The sequence below is a fragment of the Athene noctua genome, chromosome 15 (genome assembly GCF_965140245.1).
Source record: "Athene noctua chromosome 15, bAthNoc1.hap1.1, whole genome shotgun sequence".
Lineage (NCBI taxonomy): Eukaryota > Metazoa > Chordata > Aves > Strigiformes > Strigidae > Athene > Athene noctua.
Genome location: NC_134051.1, coordinates 3,872,242 through 3,885,440, shown reverse-complemented (window position 1 = coordinate 3,885,440; position 13,199 = coordinate 3,872,242). Strand labels below are relative to the sequence as shown.

The following is a 13,199-nucleotide window of genomic DNA, read 5'->3' as shown; positions in this document are numbered from 1 at the left end:
AATCAACTTCAGCAGGCCCAAATTACATGTCAAAAATACTTACTAGAATAGCTTCAGATATACATCTATCAATCTTACGTGCAAATAGGATATATATATATATATTAATATATATATAAAAATGTACTAGTTAAAAAATGTGAAATGGGCTTTCAAGCACAACTTTTTCTGGATTTTTTTTAATCCTTTGCTAAGCAGAGTTCTGAGTTTTCCCAACTTCAAAGAATTCTACTTACCAGTACCTCTAAAGATTTAATTTTCCATTGGTGCAACAACCACAAGCTGACTAAATGGTTGCTCAACTTACTGTGAATGTAAAAGCTAGTCATTCATGAATCACTGTGCCAAGAGAACATGTATTAGCTTGTCTTTGCTTGCGTGGGTCTACTTGGGGTTTTTTTGGGTGTTTTTTGGTGTGGTTTCTTTTTTTTTTGTGTGTGTGTGTTAAAATAATACGTCAAAATTCTTTTTCGGATTAGAACTTTGTTAGAAGTTTTCCCAGTCAAGATTGCAACACTGGTCATGAAGCCAAATGCATCGCTGTATATCTCAGTAGTCTACCTTTAAAGGTCTGGGGGAGGAGCTCTATTTAGTATTTGCAAAGATGAGAAAAGGAATCAAAATGTATTATGTATCAAGCTGACAAGTGAACAAAGTAGCAATGAGATAAAGTCTTGTCTCAGTTAAGGACAGCAGGAAAAGCAGCACAGTGCTACTAACAACATGTTGAACTCGGCTTTTACCCGACTTCCAGAAGGTAAAGAATGCAAGGAAGGAGGGTGGCTCTTTCAGTGGGCTGAACACCCGGGTGAAGAGAAAAACGTGTTTTGGAAGTCTAGCTAAACCGGAAGAGGAAAATGCAGAACTCCCAGAGGTACTCACCGCCTGGTGTGAGAGGCTCTGTATGACAGAGGGCCACTTACAGCCAGTTGTGCAGTGCTTTGCAGAACACACCTTAGGAATTACCCAAATAAACAAAACTAGAAACTGCCATTAAAATAGGCTCACATTTTCCTCTAGGGTATCAGTGGTAGACATCAAGTTTGTATGTTGTGCTACAAAATCTAGAGAAACATTCTGCAGCCTGTTTGGGCAGTGCTGGAGAGGGGGAAAGGAACACTTCTTTATTCGCTACCTCATTTCTGAAGTGCTGGCTAAGGGACAAGTGAAAGTGATGAGATTGCCTTAAATAAGCAGCCTGGTACTTACGGCTCTGGATCTAGTGTATCATTTTTCTTCTTTTCAAACTGATCCTTAGAGATGGTTCTAGAGACAAAGAGTTAATATGAAAACTCAGTAGTACCTTCATGTCAGAGGCTGAAACAATATTATGCTTTTCTGAATGGCAGCAAATGAGCAAATCTCAAGTCAGAAGAAAGCATATCAGTATTTATTTTCTTTTGGAGGAAGCAATTCAGTTCATTTTCTTTTAAGCTACAGAAAATATTTTTCCCATTTAACTTTGTGTAAATTAAAAGCAAAATAAGAGATACCTAAATATATGCATAAATTTAAAATAACAAGGGAAGCTATAGTCAGTAAAGCAGCCACCTTCCAAAATAGCTTGTATTCCTCAAGTCTTAAAGCATCTTATTTTCTGGTCAGGTTAAAGGCAAGTCATTGGTTTCATAAACAAAAGCTGTACTTCAAAAAGGTGAGACGTCAGGATTAGCTGAAGTCTTTCATTTGAAAAGGTAATGGAGTAGTGACATCTACTAACACAGCTTCCATTTCCCCACTTCCCACCACATCATCTGCCACCCCCCACAAGCAGCCCACGGACAGCTCAAGTAGCACAACTGGACACAAGTGATGTTGCTGGGCAGGCTGATAGACCCAACACAGTAACAACCGTTAATCATCTGTTACTGTAAAAAAAAATCTCCCATTAGTAAGAAAGTAGGCATTTCCCCATGAACACCACCACTGGTCCCAGGTGTTTACTACCCAATCAGGACTACACATCATCTACTGATGTGACTACTTGGCATGAAGAAGAAAGGAAGTGACTTACGTTTGAGGCTGGGAAGGGTCATCACCCAGGGTGACATTCTCCCCCTGGATTTCAGTGAAACACTTCTCACAGAAGTGATACCTGTCAGCAAGAAGGCCATATTTGGGTGAACTGGTCCAGCACAACATACAGCCACCCAAGCACGGAGCCACCAACCAGAGCAGGGCAGATCACCACGACGAAAGGGGGGGCGTTGTTGGTTGATTGATGGGTCAGTGTGGACAATGAGGAGGAACAGAGGGGGGGGAGGGCAGGATTAGAGAACAGGGGAGGGAACAAACAGCACAGACGTAAGAGGTAAGACGCAAACACCAAGACAACACAGAGCAGAAAGCCAAGGCAAAGCACAGATTAGCATTCGGTCTCATTTTATACATTACTAACAAGTTGTCGGGTGTCAAATTCAAAATTTGGGGAGGATTAATGAAGTAGCTACCAAGTGCTACATTTGTATGGACTTCAAATTTAAGAATTTGGATTTGATTTGCATCGGTTAGGAAAAACGCTCTTTGATTCCAGGCTTGCAACTGATTTGAGTTTCCTCTGGGTAAAAAACCAGCCTGTCAAAAAGCTTTAAGAACACATTTATTACAGATTTAAGTAATTAGAAAATATGCTGAAAGCATTTACTGATAGTCAGTAAAAACTGTTAAGAGCAGAAACACTTGGTATTGAAAAAAAATCTATAAAAATATTAAAAAGTTATTTGACTATAAGATTAAATGCGACCAACTGCTCAGCTAGTATTATTGAATATAAATGAAACCAAATCCATACTCTAGACAAACATTTAACAGAAATGCAATTATGGGTCAGAGTTTCCAGCCATTTATCTATATAAGTACAATATATGTATATATGTGAACAACATTAAATATTGTACATACATACAATATATTTAATCAGGTACATTAAAGATGTGGAATTAAGCTTTACAAATTGAATATGAGGCTAGTTACAATTTTCGGTCACCAGACCAAGAGCCAATCCAAGTTATACTCAGCAAAACCAATCCTGCAGTTTAGCAAACCAAGCTGAGTAAATTGGAATACAACTCTATGAAAATACAATCTGCATTTGAAAAAAATAAAATCAAAGTTATAAGGATTTTTTTTTGTGGGGTTTTTGTTTGTTTGTTTGTTTCAGATGAACTGGAACCAAAGTTGTCAGGGTCATTTAAAAAAAAAAAAAAAAAAAAGGAGGCTAAATGTTTGGAAAGGATATGAATTCACACATGAACAAAGGTAACAAAGAGAGGCCACAGCTGTAAAATGCAGAAAGGCCACAAAGGATCATCAAAATAAAGGAGCTTTATGGAGGATCAAGAGTGAGAGAGTGTAAGCAGCAATGGCAGCACAGTAAAATGCAGTTTTAGTACTCAAACACTAGAACCGTAAGAATGGTAAGTATAAAAGGCATCAAACAAGACTCAGTGTCACAATGAACCAACAACTTAAGGGATGGAGATTAATAAATATGGCAGCTTTCCCCTTCAAACACACACTCATACACTTAAACTACTGTCATCCAGATAACAGATCTCCAAGGGTGTGCTTTCCTGGAGACAACAAAAGCCGTTTATAGGCACTTATTGAAATGTATGGATCAGAATTTCCTCCTGCTGAGACACACTGGCCATCGTGTCACCACTCCATGTTTTCTAAATGCTCATGAAACACAGCGCAAGCAAGCAGGAGTGGCTCCTTCAGCAGCACCCGATCAATCAGGGAAAGATGTTCTGCAGAGCAATCTGCGTCCTCCCCAGGCCGGAGCCAGGTCCATGTTACCATAGCATAATTTACAAGAGCCTGAAAACTTCTGCAAACTCTGCCAGCTGGCTCAGGCTTCAAGAGCTACTCTGCTAGCCAAAAACCACTTAAATGCAGCAGCACACTGATTACTCCCCTCTACCGTGGGATTGACAAAAAGAGGAAAAAATTGCATTTTATTCTAGCTAATATAGCCCGTATTGACAAATCCACGTAATCATCTTACCAGCAGGGCAGCTGCAACTTCGATAGCAACCACGTGAGCTAAAATGCCATGCTCCCTGCCCAGAGGGCTGCTTGCCAGCCTACCACAGGTTAAATGCAAGCAACTTCTCTTCTCCTGGGTCAGCTCAACTAGGATTAAACTCATCACCCTCCCAAGGAAAACCAAGGCTTTTGGAGCTGATAATACAACAGAACAAGGCCAGGAAAAAAAGAAAAATATATTCCATTAAATTGTAATCATTGGGAATGATAAATATATTATAGGTATTAGAGAGCAATATTACAAGAGAATTTCAGGAGTGGATACTGACACTGCACATCTCATTTACACTGCCTTCACTTGCCACTCGTCCCATACATCTAAACTGATACAGTATCATCCAATATTTTTTTTTAAAAAAACACCCAAACATAACAGGGTCAGAGTTTTATATCCTTTTACACATTGTCCATGTCCTTTTTTTCTAAAACGTGCTTCTTAATATTATTCTTCAATTAAAAAACCCCACTAATTCTTTTCCTTACTAACAAGGTTGCTCATTTTAAGAGTCAGATTGGGAAGGACTGAAACACAGGAGAACTCAAACAGGGGAATGTGTAGCCAGAAAAATCCATGGACAAGGCTCCTATTAATACTTTGCTACATTTAAACAATCCCATAAAAGGTTAATTCTGATCCATTTTCAGAATAATTTATGGGCTTTCAATGCACTCATGAAACTGAGCATCGAGGCTGCCTTCGATATGAGATTGAAGTTACACTGCAGAAATGTAACTAGCTGCACCAGCACAGATATTTCACCCTCTGTTCATGCTGCGGGAAGCTCAGTCTCGCAGGGACGAGCCCTTTGGTTCAGCAGCATGTTAAGCACGTGCTCCAGCGATCCACGGATCTGAAGGGGAGCACGGGATTTCACACACTGCAGAACCAAAGCCTAACACTAGTGAGAGTCAAGCCTCAATCCATGATATTAAAATGAGGAAATAAAAACTGAAATAGAGTGAAAATGAATCACCTAAAGATCATGAACATTCGTCCACAAAATAACCAAGATGAAACAATAGCTATAACTTTTTATGAATATGGACCCTCAGAAACAGAAATTTGCTTGTAATTCACTGACTTTTGCATGTCACTACAAATATTCAACAGAACTCACAGAAAGCATACAATATTCTAGTTAGTCATAGAAAATCCAAAGGATGTACTTATTACAATACATCAAAAATGAAAAGCTTTTCAAATGCAGACTGTTCAGGTGACTGATTCCTGTTTATGAAAGAGTAACATTATGGTTCAACACCAAAGTCCAGAAATGCTCAATCTCTGCATTAACAGGTGAATTTCCAACTGTAATTAAGTGCATTCAAAGGAAATTCTAAATTAGTAATTGGATGCTAGTACTGATATGAAAAAAACGACTGGATATTCACACATGGAGCGTATTTTCTGAACACCTGCTTTAACCTAAACTTCTGCCTTATTATGGAAGTCAAATAGTTCTAAACCAAATCATTAACTTTTGATCATTGAACTGTAGTGTCAGAATTCATTTATTTAATGGTGCCTAAATATTCTTAGGTGTAATTTAGTTATGTGAAACACTGGACTTTAAGTACATCCAATTTTGTCTGTTATGTAAATGGAAGAAGTAATTTTGACCAATTAAAGATCTGCTGGAACCACAGAATTTGTTTTTCACTAATTTGCTACTCGGTTAAGAAAAATCTAAGATTTGAAGATCACTGTCACAGGAAACAGTTAATTTGACTGGTTTAGAGCAATACAGCTGATGAATAAGGGCTTTCTATGATCTGATAGACCAAACGTACACTTAAAAATATGGTGATAGATCTTTAGAAAGATTTTGTTAAAAATCCCACCCCAAAACCCCCATTCATTGCTCAATTTAGTTGGCCTGAAATAGAAAACCTCACCTCCCTGCCTCCAACTCAGAATCACCTCATATCCCCAAACCCCAACCCTTTCTCGAGACACCTGGATGAAAAGAAATTCACACCTACTTCAGTTCTGCTACTGGCCTACTGACACTTAGACAAATCACCTCCCTTTTATTACTACTCTTTTAGACTAAAGTCAATAAACGCGCTATCACATTTGTAACAGGTAGGAAACTGAAATATTGCATCCGTTCTGAGTCCAGAAGAACCCACTGCCCCATCAACCCTGTACTTATGCTAACAACAAACACTGTCTTCCACTGAGTAATCCAAATGATTTAACAGTAACTTAAATAGGAAAGGTATATCTGAAAGAAAAGTGACCCCTTTTTCAATTTTGTTGAAGTTGCTATTCTTCTCAAATACAGGAGAACCTGGATGCCTAATATGAAAAGTATTTGAAATTCTACCACACAGAATCGCTATTTAAGGGTCATTGTCCCCCACCCCATTCCAGTACTGAAATACCACTATCTCTTTAAATGCATTATTTCTCTTCAGGCTGACTTTTTTTTCAGAGTTCACAGGGGCTGTATAAAACCTTTTATGAGAGCTTCTGAATTTACATTCTTGTGTCAATACTATCTGCCTCACAAAGGCCACCTAAGACCCAACATACAATGTATGATGATATGTTTTCATCTCCCACACTGTGCTGCTTCAGCCAGGTGGTATGCAACAGTCTTGCACCATCTTACAGCATGTTTGGTGATGTAGAGAGACTGAATGCAAGCACTGACTGTCTGAATTAGTTCTGTAACTTCAGTTAGACAACCGCCCGCTATGCACTTCAAAGTTGGCAAGTCTTACAGACTGCCAAGCCTCTGGAAAGCAATTCATAACTTTGTTTTAAACAGGGAAAAGGAAGTTTGTGTCTTAGTCCATTTATGGTTTGCACGTTTTAGTGGTTTTTGGGGGTTTCTTTTATTTGGGTTTTTTGTTGTTGTTGTTGTTTTTGGGGGTGGGGAATCTAAGAAAAAAACCCAAAGCCAAGTTCTAAGTTTGCTTTGTTATTATAGCACTGTTGATTTAAACATGAAATGGAGAATATTATAACGTAACAATTGTTTAATAAGCATACAAATACCAAATCCTAATATCAATTAAAAAATAATAGAAACTATTGTTTTCATAGCTTCTTATGGAGTCTGGGTAGTTTTCAATGCTAATTCAAAGCTAACTTAAATGGAATTAAGTACTAACTAGGAAGAGAGAAAGTAAGTCTTGCAATCAATCACTGTACCCTTTACTTTGCAAATTCTGACACTAATTTGAAAACAAACCTGCATATTTTTACATTTCTCCTAGAACAAGGCAACATGATTTCTCAGTGCCTTTTTGCAGTTCTGCCCTTCCCCCTTCAGCAAGCCCTGCTACTAATTTTGTGGAAAACATGGACAATGTCACTTCCACCTAAGTGGTGCGTGGTACAGTCTAGCTAATAGCAAGCACTTAAGTACAGTGTGTATCAAGCTGCAGTACAGGAAACTAAAGGGTCACCTGCAAAAGGACAGCATGCAAATATATAAAAATAACTTTTTCCTGACTTAGCTGACAAAGGAAAGAAAAAGTTAATAATCCTCCTCCTCCGTGTGTGCAGAGAACTCACAGGATCTCACTTCCTGAATAAGAAAAAAAACACCAAGTCAAGGACTTACCTATTCTGGTAACTGTAGTAGGCAGCATCACGAGGAATAGTACACAACTGCTTGCCGTAGCAGCACAAGGTCTGTGGAGAAAACTCATACTGCAAAACAACAGTGAGAAAAGAAGCTTTAAAATGTAACCTTACGTTAATCAAGCATCTATCAGGCAAACCTGATGCTTACAGATATTACAACATTGTTGTGTTTATCACACTTTTCCAAGCTATTGTAAATATATTAGCATAGTTCTCTTAATTACATTAACTATATAAGCCAAATAGTTGACCCTCTAACCACTTACTTTATTGCAATGGATGTGGGAAACAAGCAAACCATTTTAATATTGCTTATGACCAAAAAAAGTGTTCTCTGAGGGAGAAAAATACAACAATAGAATACCAGCAAGAAGGATGCTATCTCCCTTTTTTAGCTCTTAGCAGGCTTATAACAGAGCCAAACTTTTATCAACCCTTTCATTCAATATTTCAATTTTTGAAAAAAGTATACAAAACTAATGTTTTCTCTGAGTAATCAAGCTAAGCTCTTTGGAAGAATACAACTCCATCCCTGGAATACATACCTTGCGCCCACAACAGTAGCCAAGTGATTGCATAACAGGATCAATTTCTTGTTCAAACACCTCCGCGAGTTTAGTGCAAAACTTATAGACCCTGGAAGTCTTGCGATTGTAAAGCCAGGCATTGTTAAACATTAGCCAAACATCGTCGACATACTGCCAGGGTTCTTGGTACTGCCCGGTATCCAATTTACGTTTAATGGTTGAAAGATCCATAGGATTCTTCACAATGTCGAAGTAGTCCTTCAAACACAGAGAAAACCCTTTAGTTTTAAGATGTCCACTGGTCACAATATGTTGAACAGAAAAGACAGAATGTTTACATGAGCAAAGACAAAACACAAAAATGTTTTATATTTTTTTAATGCCAACTCACAGGAATCCCTAAAAGCTGGGGATCCACAGGCTGTCTAAAAGGTAGAGACTCTGGGTCCTGCCGGTACAAAGCTTCGAGGGTAGGCATGAGAGCCTGACGCAGCTCCTCAGGTTTGAAAACTGTTAATGAAAGTTAGAAAGGTTAGAAAATTTCTTTCTACATTTCCCTCGACTCCCCTAAAAAAAGCAAATAAAGAACTACATTAACGTAAAAATCTTAAGAGGGATTTCCTGATCTGCATAGCTGATCAGAGGCAAAACTTACAATGAGGAGGCTCCCGCGCACCTTTTATGTTTACTCAAATCACAGTAGGTGATATTCCCAGAATAAGGAGATAGGAACACTAGTAGCTCATAATGATACATATTCTAGAGAGTAAAACAACACAACTTATCTAGCACCAAATCAATTCAATTACTTCAACATGGATGAACCTTAGCTCTTCAGAGAAGAGACTAAGCATATTTTCCTCTCCCTCCCTCCTTCTAACCTTGTCTGCTGCTTCCAAGCTAAGATTCTTCTACAAAAACCACTGTAGTGGACAGGGCTGAAGAGCCAGCTCCACAGAGAGTAACCAGATGTCTTGATAGCTGGCACAGGAATTTTCTGGCCCTAGTATACAAACAGTCCTGGTCTGATGGACTGTTAATTGATTTGAAAGTGTTAATACTTCCAGATTTATATGCATCATTACAACCACTTGGCAACAGTGGCATGGCAACAGCCATGTTTCTTTCAATAGTGGATGACAAGGACAAGAAAGGCAATACATTTTCTGAAAAATAATGATAACTTGGAGAGCTCTTTGAGCATCTCAGTGTAATTACATTTATTTCCTTAGGAACAGAGTCTTTAAATAGGGAAGAATGCCTATTACTGAGAAAAAAAGACAACTAAGGAAAGCACGATGGCATATAATATTTATCTACCTGGCCAAAACAAGAACGATACCAATAAAAGGGAGCAATTAGGAGTTCTGTTGAAAGCACTTAAATCAACAGGACTACAGTGACCCCTTTGAGGCTGATCATTGCTTTTGTCACTCAATGTATTTTGGCAAGATATAAAATGCCTTCTGGGACTTACAGTAAAAAAAAATCTGTTATTTTTTAAAAGTTATTTTTCTTTTTTCCTTCTTAATTTAGGTGGTATTTCTGAGAGGAAGTCTTTTTCTCTCAACTACACTCACCTAAGTTACACACACAAATAAAGCAAGACAAGAAATTGACACTACTCAAAAAATTTCTGAAGCATTAAGTTGTCAATTTTTTTAGCCATTTCGAGGGGCTTCAGTTCCTGGAAACTAACTGGAGAGGACTGCTGCTCATATACACAACAAGCAAGATACCACTCAAGTCACCTACATCATGGCAAAGGACTACGAAGCAAGCTGCCAGGAGGGCTTCTGGCAAGGGCTTGTCTTACAGATACATTGCGATCTCATGCTGCTACTAATGAACTCAGACTTGCCAGATTAAAAATGAGATGAGCCAAGGAAGCCTATATTTGTTTTTATAACAATGAATGCAACTTGATGATCATTTCAGCTGTTGCCACAATCTCAGTCCCAATAAAATAGCAATTCTTTTCCGTATTTATTGATACCATACAGGCAGGCACTTTCCTATGAAAGGAACCTACCATATACTCCCAAAGTTTCATGAACTACTCAATTATATTCTGGAATTCTTGAGAACTGAAGGAGATTAAATTCCATTAATGAGGAAAAGTATTCTCCGTTGCTTCTTGAACCACCTTGCTCTGGCTCAGGTAGTTCATACCCTGATAATACGAATGATTTCATTTAATGAAATTTAAAGGTCAAAAAGCACCTTTTAATAATCTATTCTGGCCACCTGCTAGACACTGCTTTTAGAATTTTCCCTGTACTGACCCCCGTAACAACATACTACTAAGCTACAGTATCTTCCAAAATAAATCCAAACTTAATGTAAATCCAAACTACAGAGATTCAGGACAACTTCTGCCAAGTTCCTTAAAGCCTAATTATATTTGCTGATAAAGTTTACAACCTACTTTCATTCTGAAGTTTGAAAAAATAAAATAAAAATCCAGTTATTTCGATTTAAGACCACCTAAAAATGTGAAGAAAAGTTGCCTTCATCTTTAGCAGTAAAAAAGCTACTCTGACTCTAAGGAATACAACTGATAACAGAACATTTGATCACAGGATCTCCCTATACACAGATTTTACAAGAAAGTTTCTGTTCTCCCCTCTCACCCTTTTCCAAAATTAAATGCTCTTGGTTCCACTCCAGTAGCTAGAAGATCTTTGTAAGGAGATGGCATCCAGTTATCCCACTGTGTCTTCGATGTATATGTGGTAAAAAGAAAATGGGATCTTTGTGTGAGTCACGATGACTTATTATCTGCCAGAAAGGAGTATAATGCTACCTTTTTAAATTTTTGTTTCCTTCAAACAGAGGAAATCCTGCTTATGATTACTAGGGAGAAAATTCGCAAATGAAAATGAAGTCATCTTCAAAAGAGTTAGAACAATACACCTGAATACCACTCCCTAAAATGAAGTCCTTGTAGGTTTTGCATTATTGTGTCTTATAAAGAAGGGAAGAAACCACTAAAACTAATCTTGAAGGCCATCAAACTAAAGCAACCATCTACAACAAGGAGACAGGAGCTACCCTAATGAGTATTATACTATCTCTTTTTGAGAAGACTGCAAGGGAAGAGGCAAGGAACCAAAAACCTTCTTTTCTTGCTTACATCAGATTCACATGAAAAAAGCAAAACCAAACCAAACCCTGAATTTGGAAGGGTTTGGTTGCCTGCAATTCTTGAAAAAAGCTAAGCTACAAAAAATCAGATGTAAGTGAATTGAGCAAACGAGTATCTCTGCAGTATGGTCTTGGTATGTTCTCCATTTCACATCACGTAAGTAAGGTCTAGTTATAGGAGGTGAGCACAGCCAGGCCGATGGTTCAGTACACCTAGATGGGTAGCACAGGCAGGTGACATTCCAACTCCACAACATAAGCCACCTGTACCCAGAAAAACAATCCTTTGGGGTCCAGATGAACCTTTTAAAGGTATCAGGTTACAACTGGCTAAGTTAACTTACAGCATACACTCCATGTCACTTCCAACCATGAGCCTTCCCCTGAGTAGCTGCAGCATGTATCTGCTATGTCCCAGGTTACCATGGGGTACAGCTCAGGAATCTGGCTGTGTGGGAAGGAAGAAGACTCTCCAATATTTCCAAAACCCATGCAAAATTCCAGATGAGTCTCATAAGTAGTTTTAAAATATCATATAACCCTGAAGTACACTTCACAGAATTAGCTCTCAAAAACCTCTCGGTTTATTTAGCACTTTAATACACATGCTCTATTAAAGTTGGACCAACTACTTGGTGAGAAAATGTCACCGTTTAAAATTGTGTTTATGGTTGTACCTGCCCATGCTGCACATGTATTATACTATACAGTTACTTAGTAACAATATTTCCAAGATAAAATTGTGTTACTAAATGAGGTATTGCAAATACGTAGTAATCCGGACTGAATCAGAAGGACACAGTACAGCTTCCACGGGCTAATTCTGCAAGAACCTTCCACTTGCAAGCACTTGCCATGATTTACTTGCAAGTGCACTCCTCCTAACAAGCAACAGTGATTCTTTCCACTGGGAATATAACTGGTCTATAAACGCTAATAAGCTTTCCACTCCCTATGTTACATTTTGCTTGAAACAGGCTCTGCCAGTTAGTTCTGCAGCATACTCTCATTTGGCTGGCCCACTGGGCTACAAACTGAAAATAACATCTATAGGAAAATGTGTTTTATAGTGTTTTATTATAAAAAGATTATGTTTAGTAATTAAATGCAACCCAAAGCATATACAGGAGATCAAGATTCGAGCTGCATAAACTTTACAGCTTTATGATTCCCTGATCACATTCTGGAAAGCACACACCCGTAATGTTCTCCTCATGTAGTTATATATGCAGTTTCCTTTGCAAGGGAAGAAGAAAAGAAGTAATGAAATGGATCACCACTTTCCCTTTTTTGAGATTTGCAGCATGTTGAAAGCTTACCTTTGGTCAGAAAATAAAAACTAACCACGAAAACATCATCTCAATAAAGCAGATGCTAAGAGACAGGTCTCTAAACAGCTAAGGTTTTTAAGACAAAAAAACCTATCTTGCAGGCTCCCACAGCGCCTGCACCACAAGTAATCTATTTTCTTCTGTTTTAAGAATCATATGCATTTATTTCTTAATAAACCAAAGCATGCAATCATTTATATAAGGCCATTCAAAATCTGTAATTCCATCAATTATTCCAATCAATTCAATTTTGGAAAAATATGCAGTACAGATACAGTCACACCTAAATTCATGCTAACACTGTAGATTAACTTAAGAGACAACTGACCTAACTATTTTTGAGGAGAAAGCTTTCAAATGAACACTACACTGAAAACTACAGAGGACTTTATTAAAGCTGAAATCTATTGCAGCCATCCAGCCTTGGAAGAATACAAATTCAGAAGAGGAGTTGAAGCACCTAATTCTCAGAGAAGTGAATGCTAAAACTCAGTATCAAGGCAGCCTCTACGAGAAAAGTAAAGCAATGGATATTCTTGGTTA

The 13,199-nt window shown here is 38.1% G+C and overlaps 1 protein-coding gene across 3 annotated transcripts in view; it reads right to left on the bottom strand.

The window, feature by feature from the left end:
* Window positions 1-13,199, bottom strand: part of CREBBP (CREB binding lysine acetyltransferase) — a 96,377-nt gene that overhangs the window by 17,265 nt on the left and 65,913 nt on the right. For all 3 annotated transcript variants that reach the window (XM_074919812.1, XM_074919813.1, XM_074919814.1), the window contains 5 exons: window positions 8,570-8,688; window positions 8,197-8,436; window positions 7,629-7,717; window positions 2,015-2,095; window positions 1,210-1,266 (listed from right to left, as the gene is read on the bottom strand). In XM_074919812.1, the coding sequence (XP_074775913.1) occupies window positions 1,210-1,266; window positions 2,015-2,095; window positions 7,629-7,717; window positions 8,197-8,436; window positions 8,570-8,688 (586 nt within the window). The remainder of the gene's footprint in view (window positions 1-1,209; window positions 1,267-2,014; window positions 2,096-7,628; window positions 7,718-8,196; window positions 8,437-8,569; window positions 8,689-13,199) is intronic.